Raw genomic sequence first — 19,360 nt, 5'->3', positions numbered from 1 at the left:
TTCACTCTCATTACAGCAGTGTTCCTTGTATTAATATGCCACACTTTATCTACTTTCTGTTGATAGACATTTGGGTTGTTTCCAGGGTTTGGCCATTACAAACAGCCTGCTGTCTTGTCTCTGTCCCTACGTAAGTGTCCCTACGTAAGTATCAAAACCCCTGGCTTCTCCTCTCCCCTCCAACCCCACCTCCCACCCCCAGGACTTCAATTTTTGGACAAGATGAAGAGACAGAGACTGGATTTAATCTCACACCTGAAACATTTTTTAACATCATACAAAATATAGGAAATTATGGCTTTTAAGACACTGAACATCTGGTAAAGAGGGGCAGTGATTCCTGAAACTTGGAAAACAAGTGAGGTGAGTCCTCCAATTGCTCCAGCTTACCGCTTTGAGACAATTTCCAGGCCATGGCACAGGGAAGAGAAACCCAGGCAGTACCCAGCAGAATCCCCTGAATTGAAGAGATGGAGTTGAAAGTCCAGAAATACAAATATATCCAGCACACAGCAAAGATAAATGCAAAACGTCTGGTACCTAATAGAAAATTACCAGGCATGTACAGAACCAGGAAAACATAACCAATGATGAGGAGAGAAATCAACAATTGGAAACCAACCTAGAACTGTCACTGGGATTAATATTAGCAGCCAAGGCCAACTCACTGCTTTGCACTCCCTCTTCATTTCTGGGACCTGGAGATTTTCTTTTATTATTTTCATGCCATGGGCACACGTGCATGTGTAATAATTATGGCATTTCCAAGTGTTTAGACTAAGAGAAGTGGTTCTCACACGTGTACAGGACACCCGATTCACAAGCAACTTCTATAAGCCTCTGCAAAGGCAATGTGATACAAACTATAAGGAAACTGTGTATGTAACTTTTCCTAGGTGGTGTTCCTCTAACACTTTCATACTCCAAGTGTGGTCCATTGCCCAGTAGCATGGCATCACCTGGAAGCTGGCTAGAAATTCAGAATCTTGGGCCCCAGCCCCACAACTACTGAAACAGAATCTGCACTTTAAAACGATCCCCAGGTGATTCATAGGCACATCCACGCATTAGAAGCACATCCAAGCTTGAGAAGCACTGCTTTTGAAGACTCATCTCTGCTATAAACTCTTCCTTGACTTCACTGACAAGGTTGAAAAGGCCCGTGGCTCATCCCGTAGGCAAGAAACAACCATGAAAGACTATAAGGAAGGAACGAGGATCACCTTTGTATTTACATAAGTTAGGAGAATAAAGTAGAGGCAGGGAGATGGAAGGTAAAGCAAAATATTATAAAGGTCCAAAAGAAAAAGGTGCACAAACTAAAGAGTTAGCAGAAGTTAGCAAAAGAAATGAAGAAAGTAAGAATTCAGAATTCATGGGGTTTGGCCGATGGGCAATGAGGGGGGTGGAGCATGGGAGTACACATGGCTGACTCCCAAGTTAGGGTTCAGGTGGAGGTTCAGATCCAGGTTAGGGACCAGTGGAGCCATTCCTAAAACCTGGGCACAAGAAATGGGAGAGAGCGATGAGCTTTATTTGTAATGTACTAACTTTAAAGTTACTCGTAAGACCTCAAGTAGCAATGTCTTTTATCCAGGAGACTACTGTTTTTCAACATTTGGTATACATAATGCCCATAGGTAGAAACCATAACTTAATGGACCAGTTGCAGAGCCTACGAATGTGCATTTTTATAAACCTCCCAAATGATTCTGACGCTGGCTCACAGTGAACCACACTTGAAGACACACTACAGGAGACTATAAATTCTCCAGGGTCCAGCAAAACAATGGTACATAATATGTTCTTAGTTTTTTAAAACATTGAGTACATGAAGAGTAAATAAACAAAGGGTTATATACATGCAGCTCAGAAGGTATGGTTAGCCTAGGGATAAAAATACGGGAGCCATCTAGTTTGGTAAATACATGAGCTCTCCCGGGTAGAACATGCCATCAGCAAGTGACCACAAATCAATATAATTAATATTACAGAACCAGTAACGCACAAAGGAGACTAAGAGCGAGTGAGTGACCGGAGAAGTGGGAACATAACCAGGAAGAAAGTAAAGTCACAGAGGGTTTATCTGGCTGTGCTGTTAACCTTTTTGAAAGGGTTCAAGAAAGAACGTTGAAGGCTATCAAGAGGTCAAGACGAGAACTGAAATGCCCGCTAGACTGAGATGTCCACTAGAATGTGAATGTGTACTTGGTGACCTCAAGAGCACTTTAGGCAGGGGTAAAAAGACGTGAACAGGTTAAGAAGTACATGAATGGAGGTGAGATGCCATAACAATGAATAAACAGTATTCTCCTAAAACCTGACAGTGTGTGAAAGGACCAAAGACCAACTAGATGGAGAACGGGTGTTCAGATTCATTTTTAATTATTTTGAACTTTTAATACTTGAGTGTATATGGTAAGGGAAAAGAGCTAGTGAAAGGGTAAAGCCAGATAAAATTAAAAATAATTAACGACATGTTAGGATCCACAGTGTGAAGTAGGACGTACGGTAATCTGACAAGCATGAGGGTAGAGTGGTGAAAGTTTGGAAGAGGTTCTGCCAGGAAGGGTGACGGAGCTAAATATAGAAACTAAGTACTGCCAGAGAGTACTGTGGGCTTAGCTGAGATCTGAGACCATCAATGCATACTAGTCCTAATCCACATGGCTGTGTGATTACCCTTTGCAGGATTTTGAAAGTTGAAAAGCTATTAATTATGAGATGGGTTCAGGATAACAGGGCAGACAGAGATGAGGGAAGGCACGGGGCAAGATAATGAAGTGATGAACTGTGAGGTCTGGGTTAGATGGAAAATTAAATGAAGCCACGAGGTAGAGAAGGTAGAGACCACAACTATGGATAAATAGCCTAAGGCGGTTGTTCTCAACCTTGACGGCACAGGAAAATCGCTTGGGGAGTTAAAAAACCAAAAAAATCAGGATGCTCAGACCAATTAAATCAGAACCTCTATGGTGGAGACCCAGGCAGCAGTATTTTTTTTTAAAATCCCTCCCGTTAATTCCAAACTGTAGTCAAAGTTGAGAACCTTGGATTTAGGAAGACTAGATTACTGTAAAAACAGAAAAGAACTGAGGTGGAAACTCGTAGAAAGAGTCATAACAACTGGAGTGATTCCCATACTGGTGTAAGGGCCTGGGCGGGCAGCAGACTGCCTGGATTTCTATACCAGCTTCCCAGTTATGTTATTCATGACCAAGTCATTTCTTTATCTCGTTTTTTTTTTTTTAAGTGTGGATAATAGTACCTATGTCATAAAGTAGTTGTGAGAAATAGATGACTTTCGGCCACACAGTGAACATTCAAATGATAGCTTTTATTGGTAATTTAAAAAACTCTGCTAATTTAAGGACATCTTCCACCAAATGTAACTTCACTGAATTTCCGTAGTTCTGATAAGAGATTTAGAGGTGTTGAACATTAATGAGACTTATACACCAAAATGAAAGAACTAGAAATTTGGGCTAGCCCTTTGGCTCAGGCTGAAGCGCTGTGTTCCTAACACCAAGGTTGCCGGTTTGATTCCCACATGGGCCAGTGAGCTGCGCCCTCTACAGCCAAGACTGTGAACAACGGTTCTCCCTGGAGCTGGGCTGCCATGAGCAGCTGGAGGTCAGCCAGTGGGCTGCCGTGTGCTGCCACGGGCTACCATGTGCTGCCAGCAGCAGCTGGTGGCCAGTGTGGGTGGCTGGCAACCGGCGAGAGCTGCTGTGAGCTGCTGTGAGTGGCCGACCCACTACCTCAGCCGGGGGTAGTGCAAGGCTCATAAGACCAGCATGGGCCAGGGAGCTGTGTCCTATACAAGACTGAGATACAATGGCTTGAACCAGAGTTGAGGGGGAGCGGAAGAAGGCAGGGGAGAAAGAACTAGAAATTCATATATTTAAAGATTCATATATATATTTAAATATTAGGCCATTTGAACAATTTGGTTAAATGGCCTAATATGTTTGGTTAAAAAATAAAAAACAAAAAAAATCATGTGTTAAAAAGGGTTTAAAGGTGGAAGGGGAATAATTGAAAGTCCCAAATCATAGTAAAAACAGTAAAAACATGCCATAAATCCATTTAATACAAAGTTTAAATTATATCCAATATTTAGGATAAAATTATATTCAAAGTTAAAATTACACCCAATATTTAGGAACAAATTTAAAGTTCTAAAGAAATCATCTAAAATGTAAAAACAATGCAAGTATGAGAGTGCACAACATTAAATATCACAGCTTATCATCATCCACTGAAAATGACCTCTTACTGTTTTTCAGCTGAACTTGCCTTTTAAACTATGAGGCTCTCAGTTGGACAGAGCTACTGCATAGTCCTGGCTTCTCTTACTTAATTCCTCTATCTGCAGAGCCCGACTCAAAATGTTGGATTCTGCAGCCACAAGAATTCCCCCTTCACTTGGCTCTGCTAGAGGGCGAGGCTGTCAACCCCAGAGCTGAGAGGCAAAGGTAAGATAATTTCCACAGGTCAATGTACAAAACAATGGATACAGTGTACAAAGTAACAGGGACAATGTACAAAGTACCTACTGGTTACTATGTAATCCAAACGATGTCACTTTCTAAAATGATGTTTTGAGGGATCCCAGGAAAGACTCTATTCTGTTTTGCTGACCATGAAGTCACCATACCTAACGGTCTCCAGAGCCAATTACAAGGCCCTCTATCCACTTCCCTTGCCACTCTAGCCAGAGGGAAGGCCCCACCCCACAACCCCTAACACCTGAGAAGCTCTCCATTGGTGGCAGCATGTCCCAAGTGTCAGGACCAGCAGGAGCCCATAATTTGGGATTTTAATAATATCCTTAGTTCTCTTGAAACAGAATCTCCCCGCTGAACAGGTACGTCCACTGGATTTTTAGAAATGTGATTTTGTCACATTTTCAGGAACACAGGGTATGAAAGGAATGAACCTCCTATCTGGCTACTGAATGGTTTTGGTTTGTTTCCTTTTTAAAGAGTAAAATGATCCTGAAATGCACAAGAGCAATTAAGGGAAGATAGAAAACAACAGTAAAATTTCAACATGTCATTTTCCTGAGGAATTATTTCTTCTAAATTAAACTTTAAACCAGGAGCTAGAGTCATGGGGAGGAGGGGGGTGATCCCATTCATATAATTAAGGCATGTCACCCTCATGGATAGGGAGGGGGAGGAGTTCACAGCACGTTGCAGCAGAGCCGTACCTGCCAGCGGCAGGGACAGGGAACACGAGCGCAGGTATGCCATCTGGGGTGCTTTCTCCGAGTAATGGAAGTCCAAAAGGTCAGGAAGGATGAATCACAACACAGGCAAGAGACAGAGGCCTTCAGGGTCCTGCTTTCTGTGGTAGCTAGAAGGACATCTATTCAGGGAACAGTTCAAAGAACTCCACGTGATGGTAAGAAATGATGCAGGGGTTCTGCTGGACTTTATAGCTGCTTTAGCTTGAGGAATCCTCGTTGCCTCTCATCATGAGGGTTTTCAACTTTTGAACTGATGGGATGGTCTTTTTTTTCTTAGTTGATTTCTTTATTTAACATCGCGGTCTCTAAAACTTATTGTCTATTTCATTATTTTAGCTTGTTTTATCCTTCTAACCTTTTAGCACAACCCCCACTCACTCCGTTTATTTAATGGTTGTACAGTTTTTAAATGTATTCTAGCTGAGTTTTGAGCAGGAAGGAAGTCTGGTATGAAGGGAAACCCCTCAGAAAGAGGGCGGGCGATACTCTTCCCCTCTCTCTAGTCAGAGGCAGCAGCCTTTGCAGCTACCTTAACACAGTGCTACATCTCCCAGAAGTGAGGCACAGGAATCTCGCTCCAGGCTTCTAGGGGAGAATATGGATTCCTTGAGGGCAAAGATCACCTTGTTTAACAGCCCCAGGTTGTGCTGTGTGATTATAATTCTGCTGTGTGATTCAGTAGAACCAATTTATCTGACTCTAGGAATTTCTCTCTGCTGCGTGCCACCAAGCTTGTTAATATTTCATGTAAAATTAGGCTGACTGCTATAGCAGCAGGCCCTTTACTTCACATAGTCCACGCCAACAGCTTCCAACGATTCAAGGCTTCTCTTGTTGTTACTTATGATTATGCCCTGGAAGGCTGTTACTGCGTTTTTATCATCAGTCTGCCTCATGATTAATGTTACTTCCATATATCACGTATCTTTTACAAAATGGGACTGCATCAAGAGGGGCTTCATCAGAACACAAAGCACACCTTCTGGTGCAACGTGAACTCTGCAGACACAAGATTCCTCTGACAACACAAAATAACCAATAGTGAGCTGACTTTGTAGGAAAACACAAAACTATTTCCACTGGACAACAGACTATATGCTACAGAATATGGAAGATTCCATCACCATAGAAAATAAATAGGAGATCTTTATTAATTTTGTCCCACCCCCACCCCCCAAAAAAACCTCACCTCCAACTCATTAACCCTTTGATAATAATAGGTAGCCCTAGTGTATGGAAAAATAGAGCATTCTACACAATTCCCTAACGCTACCCTTTTAAAGCCAAATTGAATGTTTAAATTATACTATTTTGTATATAAAATAAAATTCTGTGGACGAAAAGAAAAGTAGGGGACACATGGTATGATTTGTATGTCAACCAACTCAGGATGGGTTCTGGGACAGATTTAAGAGTAAAGCACTGGGTTCTGGGACAGATTTAAGAGTAAAGATTATTGATAGTAAGACAGGCATTCCCTTCGGAATACCTTGAGGGGAAAATTCAGATTTTGAGGTAACATGCTACTGATACAGCCGTTTCTATTTGAACTGGCAATTAATAGGAAAGTAAGATAAAGATTCCATTTGGTCCAATAAAATTCATTCAAGTCCAGAGGATCCCAAATTCTGACCATTTACCTCAAAGCACAATAGGTAACTGACACTGAATTAATGAATGAGCAAAAATCCACCATTACTACTGAAAAATAATCAAAGATCATTTATTCAACAATCAATAACTGAGTGCCTAGTGGACACTGGAGACACAACAATAGTAAGATTATCCTTACCCTCAAAAGCTTACAATCTAATTGGGAAAAAAGAGAAAACTGAACATACATTTACAATTTAAATGGGTAAATTCAAGGTACTATGGGAAGAACACAAGAAGAGGGGGGCTTAACCCAGTAAGGAGCTTAAGTCTAAAATTAACTTGAATGAGTAAGAGTTAAAAAGGAAGGGAGAGAAGGAGAGAGTGAAAGAAAAAGGAAAAGGAAGGAAAGAGAATTCTTAAAGTACACTGCATATTCGGTGGAATGCCAGTAATTCAATGTTGCCGAAGATACAGGTACAAGGGGATGGCTCAGCATCTAGAGAAAGATACATATCTTGTTAAGGAGTTTGAATTTTAACCTGAAGGCAATGGGGAACCATGGTAAGATTTTAAGCACATGATCTAAGATTAGTGCTCCAGCAGGATAAGGCTACAATAAGCAAAATAAAGTAGAAAGGGAACAAGGCTGTAGGCAGGGTTACCAGTGCTTAGAGATAGTTTCAACCCTCTGGGGTAGAGATAAGTTATACTAAACAAGTGATGTAGGAAAAGAGAGGGATGATGAAGCAACATCCTGAATATTTTCATTTTGCTTTTTAAAGCTGTCACACTATAGTCCAACTCGGTATCTCCTCAGGCTCAGGTTAAAGGGGTCAGCTGCCTCCTTCATTCACCAAAAAGTGGTCCTGGCAGCAACGACCTGGACAGATTAACATCTGACCAAACTCCATCAAGTGCATCCTCAGAACTAAACCCAGAAAAGAATCTCTCAATTTACATTCCACTAAGGCTCAGAACACCAATGTGTTAATGAACTTAAGGCAAAAATCATACTATCTAAAAACATTCAAAAAGCTGAAGTTTACATTAAAAACAATGATTTTCTGACAGGTAGTTTATCACAGTTAGCCTGCTACTATGAGTACTTAAATTCCATTCAAAAGCTATGCAGCAGGTATAAACATTGCTATAATAGAAAAGTCAGAAAAAAACAGAATTAACTTGAAAAAATTCTAGGAAACGGACCTCTGGTTTACTAGAGGGTAGTTAATATTCAGACAGAAAACGAATTTCCACACAGGCCTGTCAGCTTCAGTTAATTAATAAAAAAGATAGCGCCTAATACTAAACATTAGGACATTATGTACAGAGGGGGAAAATATAATCATCTGAGGGGAAAAACGGGGAAGAGAGGAGAAAAAGAATGAAGATGGAGGAGAAAAAGGGAAAGTGTCTTGTTTAGATACCCTTATCATCCAGCAATATGGCTCCTTAAGGGCTAAAAAGGGAAGAAAACTGGTTCCAGGCTCTTACATGATTTCACTGCAGCCCTCAAGCTATCAAACCACACTAGCTCTCAAAAAAAAAAAAAAAACTCAAAAAGATCACTTAACCAAATCTGCCTACTGAGGCTATAATCATTAGTTATTTTTAGGAAATAAGAAATCTTGGGAATAAGAGCCTTGACTTTCAAATGCTCTAATCTGAATATTTCCTTTAACATTATAGGCAGAAATCCCACAAATGTCTATCACCTAAAGTATGTTATGAAATGACTAAGCATCAGTTCAATGTTAAAATTAGAAAGGAGCAAAGTAGTCGGTAGACACACCAATGAATAAAATTAGAAAGGAGCAAAGTGGTCGGTAGACACACCAATGAATAGAGATAGTTTCAAAATATTGAAAACGATTTGCTAGTTTATAAATTACCTCATTTAAAAAATGCAGGCTTATAGGAATTATAAGACACTTGTGATATCAGAACAAATAATTTCACTGCATAAGAATAGTTCATCGTATTAATCACATTCAGCTCCATTTTTCAATACAGGCCAATACTTACTTAGATCTTCATCTCATTTTAAGAAGAGACAATAAGTTAACTACATACTATTACATTCTGCATTTAATTTTAAAAATTGGTTTTAAAATTTTTTTTCGCTTTTCTCAGCAATTTTACTACAATATTTGTATTTCTTAAACATTTTTTACCAATTAGGCGCTCACAGATTGTCCTCCATTATCTGAAAACCAGATATGGAGCCATCTAAGTTTTTGAAAATAGGCCTCATTTCAACCAGTTGCAAACACAAGGTTTGGAGAGTATTGATTATTTCAATTTATTTATATTTTCTTTACCTTATTTCAAAAGAATTTGAGAGAACATAGAGCATGTGTTCAGAAAATACATTCTTCAGTAAAATACAGAATGCTTAACACAGTATTTTAACCAAAATATTGTTCCCAATGTTCTTTAACCTTGCTTGTCAAAATGTTGAGATATCAAGTTTGCAATTTTACTAAATACAGCCAAGAGAGGAAGAGGGAAAAAAACTTAGTTCTCTGCTTAAGAACAACTCAAATTAAACGAGGAAGTATCTTTACTTCCATAAGAAAGGAATCAAATCAAACGTAAATAATTTTGAAAGTGGGACCAGAAGAAAGAACCTAAGCAAAAAGAAAAAGGTAAGATAACTGATACAAAAATGAAGCTGTTGATTATTTGCTTTATGTTCAGTTATCCATTTGAGAAAGGTTATTTACAAGATTCCTTTAATTGGCTAGTCATTATAATCTGTTATAAACTAATTGCACTTTCTTTATTCTATTTCTACATAACTTTACCGGATCCTGTTACTATCAATAAAAAAGGTAACTCCGTGGGGCATTAGAAAACAGAGCCTCTCTATAGCATCTTAACTAAGCTAAATGTTTGCATTATTCTCAAAAACAAGCGTTCTAAGAAAACTTTGCTGTTTATCATTAAGCACAAACTAAGTAACTTAAAACAATTCTGGACTTGTTTCAAGTCTAAACACTCCCAAACGGTTACTCGGAATATTAGGCTACACCAGTGGTGTTAATTTTAATTAAAGAAGCGTGACTTTACCATTACGTATAGGTATATAAAATAGAGGGAAGCAGATATATCATGGTCTTATGCTGAAAGAAGTCAATTTTCTCCAAATTGAACCATAAATTTAAAAATTCCAATAAAAAAAACCCCCACAGATTAGTCTGAATAAAAAGATTCTAAAGTTCATCTTTCAGTAAAAATGTGTAAAAAGCCAAAAAAGTTTGCAAAAGAATAATGAGGGGCTTGCCTCACCAGTAATTAGGTAAATAAAACTTCATTAATTAAAATAGTGTGTACTGGGACAAGAACAATGAAACAGTATTGGGAGCCTTGAAACATACCCCCAAGTATATAGAAAAATTCAGTCTATAATGTAGTATTTCAAAACCGTGCAATAATCAAATAACCATTCAATAGATGATTTTGGAAAAAGTGGCTATTTAGGTGAACCTAAAATTAAGACTCTAGAGCTCATCATATAACAAAATAAAATATTGAGTACAGTAAAGGGTAAAATGTGAAAACAAAACTAAGAAAACTAAAAATACTAAAAAAGAAAATCCAAACTGGGAAAAAAATTATATCACACACAAAAAATCTCCATATCAAAAAGATCAATGCCGCAATAGATTGCAGCACAGGCAAATGATATGAGTATGTAATTTACAATGAAATGCAATTAACATATAAATATATGAAAAGTGTTCAATGGAACTAGTAATTAAAGCAATGGAAAAAAAAAAAAACCAACCCAGAAAACAGTAAAAATCCTGATACTTAGAGGAAAATGGGACCATCATACCATGTTACCAGGACTATGAATAGATACAACCTTCCCATAGAGCAGTATGTATCAAAGTTTTAAAATGTGTACCACTTCCTGCCCAATAATACCTTTCATAAAGGTAAACTAAGGAGGTCATCTCTTAAAGATATATGCATATGATGAATTCATCAGTGTTGTTTGTAATCTTGATAAATTGGGAACAACCTAAATGCTCATCAATAACAATGAACACATTAGTATCTTACAAATGAAAATGCCAAGCATCTATTAAAAGTGATGCAGAAATCACACAATAACATGAAAAAATAGTCATGATATTTTACATGGAAGCTCCACTGTGAGCAGGGGCCCTGGATGCCTTGCTCTTCAATCTTATTTCCAGCACCTAGAACAGTGCCTTGTACAAAAGAGCTTTCCCAAAAGCATTTATTAAATAGATGAATTTTAAAAGCAGGTTACAGAACAATAATCATAAGATCCATTTCTCTTTCCTTCCTTCCTCCCTCTCTCCTCTCTCACACTTACACATAAATTTAATTGGAAGGATAGTCACAAAAGGTTGAGACGTAATGGAGTTTCTTCCTTATTCCTCTGTATTATTTAAATTCCTTATATGGGAAGCTTTTCTTATTTTATGATTGGAGAAAGTAACAAAATTATTTTTTAAGAACTCACATATTTAAAATAAACTCCAGAAATGTGTTCAGTGACTACAGCTCACAAACTCCAAAAACTAAGATCAACAGTATCCAAGTGGCATGTTTTCTTTCATCTTCAAAGAATTATCACTGTGTCTTGTACAATGAAATAACATCTTTCTCCAGTACCAGAAAATGCCACATTATACTAATAAAATGCAACATTTTCAAAAGGAAAAGCACACTTTTTCTGTAGTATAAAGTGAAAAAAACTAAAAATAATTAATTTCTTAAAGTCCTTCTCTTCTCCTCTACTAACGTATAAGCTATTATTCTAGATGGTGGTGGTAAAGATTACCATGTAGCATCTTTTTTTTAGGCTAAAAACCCAGTGAATCCCGATCAGTTAAGTGCTCTACGTAATTCTTTCATTTCTTTATGAAGGCTGATTTCACTTGAAATACGTTTAAACAACTGAAATATCAAAACTAGCCACATACCCCGTGTCATTACTGATCCTGTCACCCTGTTTAGTTTTATTCATGGCCTTTATCACTATCGGAATAACCTTATTCGGATATTTTCCTGTCTCTTATGGAATGTAAGGTCTCTGAGGACAGGAATTGTCCTGCTCATCACTGTCCCCAGTGAATGGCACTAGGAGACCTCAAGAAGTATTTGTTAAATTAATAATGAAAAGGGGGAGGGGAAACGACACACAAATTCAAACTAGACAATAAATAAGAAATTAGGAAAACAAGGAAAGAAAACCACACTGGAATATACCAGCTGACATAACTCAAGGCTATAAGATCTCGGCGGTTTGGTGGACATTTTTCAAAGCGGACAGGTGCTTCACACCTATCTAAAGGGCACAGAGCATTTCCAGGAAGAAAATCCACAGGCAGGTTTCCAGGTGGCGGTGTGCACCTCTTAGAAGAGTGGAAACGATTATCATCATAATAGAAACGTGGCCCAGGTCAAGAGTAAAGAGAGAAAAATACATCATACATCGTGGCCCAGATGAGAAATCACACGAATTCCCCCAACACAATCAAGCCAAGCAAGCAACCTTCCGCGCGACACATAAAAAGAGCGCAGTCCCCGCTCCTCGGCTGTGCAGTCGCCCGCAGCCCAGAAACCCCCTCACTCGCCACTTTTCCTTCCCAAGGACCCCCGCCCCAGTTGGTCCAGGGGGAGAGGGAATGGGGGAAACAGCCTGCGAATTAGCTTTCTCCACCCCCACCCGAGCCCGATCCCCTCCAAAGCGCAATCCCTCCCATCCTCGCTTATCCCCGAGGCCCCAACTCCCGCTACGGGCACCGCCAGCTGCCCCTCACTCACGTGTAGATGATGGCCATGAAATGCATCAGCCACAGCACCAAGAAGAGGACGAACCCGAAGACGGCCATTCCCTCCAGGGCCAGGTCCAGCAGCGCCATCCCCCGGCCCGGCCCGCTCCGGCCGCCGCCACGGACAGCGCTCCCGCCGGAGGACAGGGTAGGCGCCCGGCGCGGGGGCGCAGGAGGGGAGAGGAAGGTGGGGAGAGGAAGGGGCGGAGTGGGGTGGGGACGGAAGGGGCGGGCAGGGCCTGCGCGCCCCCGCCCGCGCGCAGTCCTGGGCGCGCTCGCGACTGCGGGCGCTGCGGTGGCCGGGCCGGGCGGTCTGGGCGGCCGTGGCTCCGCGCTCGGGCTCGCCTCTCCACCCCTTCGCGGCCGCCAGCCGGGCTTGGAGCGCTCGCCCCCCCGCCGCCCCACCACCGTGCTGCGGGGCTCTGCGCCGCGTAGCTCAGCTCCCTGCTCCGGCGCCGCAGCTCCGCGCACTAATCGAAACCGGCTGCTGGCGCCCCGAGTCCCCGGCGCGCCCCGCCCCTGCCGGTCCCCGCCCTCCGCGACTGCGGCGTCCGCCCCTCGGAGAGGTGGGGCGCGCCGCTCCTCTCCGCCCACTCTGCCGCCCTCGCGCCCGCTGCGTCACCGTCGCGCGCCCCTGGGTGGCTTCGCGTGTTGGACGCCCGCCGGGTGTTAACCCAGGCTCCGGTGTCCCGCCGCCGCCTACCTCTCGGCGTCGGGCCGAGGCGCCCCGGGCAGCCAGCATTGCAGCCCCAGTGGCCGCGGCGGCGGGGCGTGACCTTGTGTCCGACTCGGAGGCCGCTTTCCTTCTGTCCGGCTCGGGGGTTCCACGGCGCTCCAGAAAGACACGGGGTGCCAGACAGCCGCCGGATTTGTCTCGCCATCCACCTTCCCACGCTGTGTCCGCAGCCTCTCCGCGGGGCATTGCCCCGAGCGGCTTAGGCCCTCCGCCAGGCCACGTTCTTGGGCGCAAGGGTTTCCCATCGCCTAACCCCCACATTGCTTTTAATGTTGTGGAGTCCTGGATCACAACGGATTTGGGAGTAAAATAATCTCCGGTGCCTCGCAGATCTCTAAGCGCGTTAGAGACTGCATGTAATACAAAAAATTCTCAAACTCAGCATGTAAAGAATCAGTTACTATTGAACTCCCCTAAGACTACTTCCTAATAGGGTAGCCATACGTGGCTATTGAGCGCTTGAAATGTGACTGTCCTGACATGTGCTGGGAGTGTATACCATACACGGGAGGTCGAAGGCCATCTCGGTAATAAATTTTATATTGATTACATGTTGAAACAATATTTTTGTTATGTTGGGTTAAATTAAATAAGTTATTCAATTAATTTCACTGTTCTTTTGTTCCTTTACTTTTTAAATGTGTCTTGCTACTAGAAAATATTTAATTACACAAGTGCATGATAACAGTGCTCTAAAAAGGAAAGAAGTGGCACATTGGATAGTAAGGTAACAGTGTTTATCTTAATTTAAAATCAGTCTAGAGAGATGTTTCATTCTAGTACTAAATGTTTCTGTTTTTTTCTTTAGCCTGGATGAGTTTGTATTGTTTCTCGATTGTTTTATGTTGAAACAATGTTTATTATTTCAAATGATTTCCTTTTAAATAATCTATGACCCTTTGAGAGATTTTAGAATTGAATGCAGTTTTGAAAAGTTGTTTATTTTATCATTGTAATTTATCATAGTTAATATTGATAGAATGAGAATAACTCAATGTGCGGTTAAATTATAAACAACAATCAGGAAAGAGTTTAATGTCCGTATTAAGAACCAATCCTGGATTTGTTGTAAGGTTTGTTTTGTCTGCTTTAATGTCAATGAGAAAGAACAGTGCTTAGAAACCAACTTCATTGTTGAGAGTTACTGGTTGTTAAAGTTATAGCAGGATCATTTATTAACATAGAAATAACATTACAAATGGAAATTTTAAATTATCACTGTTGTAGTTAATCAATTCTAAGACATACTTTTAAAAAACTTTAACATTTTAAGATTTCTGAAATGGAAATGAATTTCACACAGTCAGTGACATCTTACAATTAGTTGGTAGGTGGTTTTTCTTAATCGTATATAAATGATGTATTTTACAATTAACACCCTCTTAGATTTGATGAACTACATTAATTGGTCAATTGAAGCATTTTGTTATATTCTGCATTTCCCCAAAATGTTTTTTGAGCCTTCCAACAAAGGATTTTTTGCAGTATGACTGAGGCCAAAGAAAGGTGAAGAAACAGATATTTTTAAAAAGATCAGTGGTTTTCAGTAGGGAAAGGGGAGGGATGAATAGGCAAATCACAGAGGATTTTTAAGGCAGTGAAACTATTCTGTATGGACTATAATGGTGGATACATGTATCATACGTTTGTCAAAACCTATAGAATGTACAACACCAAGAGTGAACCCTAATGTAAATTATGGACTTTGGGTCATAATGATGTTTCAATGTAGGTTCATCAACTGTCACAAAGATACCACTCGTGCAGTATGTTGCTAGTTGTGGGGAGGCTGTGCATGGGTTGGGGCAAGGGGTATATAGGAATTCTCTGTACTTGCTGCTGGATTTTGCTGTGAATCCAGAACTGCTCTAAAAAATAAAGTATTTAAAAAAATAGTGTGTGCTCTGCTAAAAGAAAAATTATTGGAAATGTTATGTGTCTGAATAAGTTAGAGCAACTAGTTTGTCATTAAATCCCAGGGTTTTGCACCTTTTAGGCACTCAAATATTAATATTTGTTAAACGAGTGAATAAATAATCTACATTGAGAAGAGTCACTGGAAAAATGGCTCAACTTTCTCCTTTGTTTGCAAATACTTAAAAAATGGTTTCTCTTGTGGAAAAAATACACATTAACTATCATACCCCCTCTTTCATCTTACAAATTTAGATCACAGAGTGAGTAAGAGTAACTATGTATTAGTTCACCTAATCACAACCTGAAGCCCTACTGCAAAGCTGATGCTCGGCTTGACAGTCAACAGCATATTTTTATGTCAACATAGAACATGTTGTCCATTTTTGTCATTGTTATAAAGAATCTTTCATATATTAATGTTTTAAAGACCACAATTCAGTTCCCTATGGTTAATGTATTGTTATTTTTAGAAGACAGGCATACTGTAAATGTTTAGCCCTAGGAAAACTTTTGTAAAACTAAGGTTTAAAAAAAAAAAAGGAGATCTTCCAGAAATTGGGTGAATTTGGAATTTCAAAAACAAAGTTAGAACTGATCTGAAATTTGTGGTGCTAATGCCAAAAGAAGCTATTTAATACTTGTCCTATTTTCCCCTAATCATGTTTGAAATGAGTAGAAAAATGCCTTATCTACTTACCAGATCAGATGCTTAAATTTATATTAGTTTTGTTACCCATGAAATGATAACTTTGTAAAGAACCTTCAGATCCTCAGATACTATGTTACTGTTAATAGCCTTCAAATGCACAAAGGTTCCCCGCAAATTGTCAGTTCAGCTCATCTTGATAAACCTTTACTGGTATAGTGTGTATAGGTGTGGTCCAGAGGAGTGCCCGGAGTTTACTAGAGTTCATTTCATTCTCAGCTGTCTTGCTAACTCATATCCAAATGACTAATTAAAATGTTTTACTTCATGCTCATTTTTCTTTTCAAATTTCATATTTAATTTTGTTTTACTTCACAGTGTGCTAAGTCGAACCATTCATGTTCATTCTTAAAGGAAGCTAAATTTAAAATATTTCCAAATATGTATGGCCCGTGTAAATATTTCTTTTTCAAATGTTTTTGAAATTCTTTCTTTTTAGATATTTATGACTCAATTTAATTTATTACAGTTTTTAATGTTAAAACTTTCACCTAGGCTGTTAGTATGTGTAAACAAACTTGGAAAGTTTATTGGAGAGAGAGAGAGACTGAGACTCTAATATCTATCTAATGAACACAAGGACATAAGCTTTGTGCCAGGCAAATTTTTTAAATATCGATTTTCACAAAAGTCATGAAATGTATAATTGGAAGCCAAAAAGATTAACTTAACTACCCAGGTGACACATCTGATAAGTGAGGGAGGTGGAGTTTGGACCCAGGTCTGTCGGACTCCAAAGCCAATGCTCTTTATACAAGTAAGTACACTTTTAAGTTAATTTAAGCGAAACATAGTAGATGATCAATCCTCAAAATTTAGATTGCAAAGTAAGTTTGGTTTAGTGTTAAGATTGGTAAACAATGTTCTGTATAAGTCTATTTCACCATCTGAGACATAGAAAAATATGTTAAAACAAGATCAAATGTTTTATGCTAAGATGCACTGGCAATTTAAACACCTTCCTCTTTCCTTTCAAATCTTTTGCTTCAGTTAAGAGGAATTCCATGAAGTATAGTGTCACTTCAGAACAATTCATCTAAGAGAGTAAACGACAAGTAGATTTTTTTAAAAATAGAAGAATGTCAATGTAATCTGTTTCTTTTTGTATTATTTCATAGTAATAATGACACTCTAATTAAAGTGTGAATTTCACTTTTACTAAGGAACAAAAGCTGTTGAGATTACCTGGATCTCCTGAATTTAGGATCTCTATAGAATACTTTCTATCTTAAGAATGCTTTGTTTTAAGATACGGTGTAGACTATTGGTTAAGCACAGACACTGCGAACATAAACCAGGCTGGATTTGAATCCCACTTGTACCATTTACTAGTTATATGACCTGTGTTGTGAGGACTAAAGTTAACATATGTAAACTATTTAGAACAGTTCTAGGTAAATGAAAATTCTATCGAAGTTTTATCATTATTCCATAATTGAGAGAGGTCATCCATTTTAATTTCATCTAGATCACAAATTTTTGTTTCCTCTATTTCTCCCTGCACTGTTTTTATCTATAAAAATAAAATTAACTATACTTACAAGGATTTTTTAGAAAATCAGTCTGAGGCAGAAACATGGCATTTTACAATTTTTGTTTATTACATAAACCAGAATATCCTATAGAAATCATCTTCTTTCTAACATAACTGGCTCAGTCAACTAGAAACAAATGCAGTTAGATTACAATTGTGTGGAATATAAAGAATATAATTAAATAGTAAAGGGCAAACAAAGATACTTTCATTCCATGAGAAAAATTAATGTCAGGCCTTGAAATAAAATATTCTACACAAGCAAAGAATATGATTAAAAAGGTATTTAGATACACATGGGGGCTCTGACATGTAAGAAACAGTGATATTGGATAAGTGCTAATATTATTTTTGGTAATAAATACTTTTTAAAATACTCAGAATAAAATGCACCAGGATATCAGGATTAACAAAGGGCAAAGTTTTCAAGAGTCTAGTTTAGATGACAATATTTTTTTTTAGCTCAGAATTGGTTTTTAAAAAAGTAATACTTGCATGATTAAATAGCAAACAATAAATTGGTGAAGAAGATGAGTCCTCCATCCAGTCTAGTACTTTTATGGCTCAGAAATCATATCAGATTATTTTTAAGCCTTTAATTAATTACAGGTATAAATTTGAAGTGTTATCTCAAATGTGAAGAAGCATAAAACAGTCCATTGTGCAATTCGAGGAAACTACTATTGGGACTTTTCCTATACTAAGCTCATCCCTAAATTCAATTGCTTGTTTTAATTATTTTGAGATCATTTGATGTTGGAAGCCATCATTAATGGTTAGTCACTATACAGTGGAAAATACTGAGCAAAATTATTTGTACAGACTGTCAAGATAACAAAGGAAAAGAATGAATGGCTTTCCTATCAAGTTATTTCTTTTCCTTTACTCCTGAAAAAATATCAAAAAAAACCATCGTCCAGGAGCACATTGTTCTCGTGCTTTGGATACAAAGACAAAATGATATAATCTTTTTTCAGGAGAAGTTCACGGTTGGCTATGAAAGATAAACACAAAAACAGATCATTGTGATGCAGTGTTATGTTCAAGAGGTATGAAGAGAATTGTTTGGGAGTTGGGAATGATTGCTTTTCTTTAGGAAAGTCAAGAAAGACTTCATGGAGGAGTGCTGGGTCCTGAAGCAAGAGGAATTGATGACCGGGTAAAGGGTGAGAGGAAAGCAGGATGTCTTCTGTGGTAACTTTTTGAATCTAAGTATTTTAAACAACTGAGTAATCTTCAGGAACATGCTGGGAGAGTCAGAAAAGTCTGAATGGACACAATTTGAGAAACAGTGGCCTTGGTTCACTGATAAGTTAAGGAATATGTCATTGAAAATCCAGTTATAGGGAGTGTGACCATATAAATGATTATTTAAATCAGGACACTTTTGAGAAAGAAAGGGGGCACTATTAACACGGTAGGAGAACTGTTATAAATGGATGCTGTCCTAGGCAAATTAGTCAGATGGTCACACACTATTTAAAAGACATAGGAATCAGGCAAGGCTCAATCAAGGCCCTTGTTCCATTTTTCTGAAATAATCTTGGCTCTTTCCTTCTCTTTGTCAGTTTTGTCTTCAAGCTGATTTCTGTCATGGTTGTAAGATGGCTGCTAACAGTTACCCGTACCTCATGGTTTTCCCTTCACATGCAGGAAGAGAGAAAATGTGTTAGTTATTCACAACCACCTAACAAAAATCTTAAGGTTTTTTTTCCTAATTGGAATACCCTTGATGCCATTCATTAACTGGCTTAGGGTATGGCAAGGAAGACTAGAATGGTCAAATCATGATCCAATGAAG

The 19,360-nt window shown here is 39.0% G+C and overlaps 1 protein-coding gene across 1 annotated transcript in view; it reads right to left on the bottom strand.

Moving 5' to 3' along the window:
• The window catches only part of UGCG (UDP-glucose ceramide glucosyltransferase), a 31,323-nt gene extending 18,292 nt beyond the window's left edge, over nucleotides 1-13,031 (bottom strand). Inside the window, exon 1 of the mRNA XM_081067447.1 lies at nucleotides 12,659-13,031. Coding sequence (XP_080923573.1) covers nucleotides 12,659-12,756 — 98 coding nt within the window. The 5' untranslated portion in view covers nucleotides 12,757-13,031. The remainder of the gene's footprint in view (nucleotides 1-12,658) is intronic.
• Between the last annotated feature and the right edge of the window lie 6,329 nt (nucleotides 13,032-19,360).

This window comes from Rhinolophus hipposideros, assembly GCF_964194185.1.
Source record: "Rhinolophus hipposideros genome assembly, chromosome: 11".
Classification (NCBI taxonomy): Eukaryota; Metazoa; Chordata; class Mammalia; order Chiroptera; family Rhinolophidae; genus Rhinolophus; species Rhinolophus hipposideros.
Note: the sequence above shows the minus strand (reverse complement) of the source record. Positions and strands in the feature narration are given on the sequence as shown.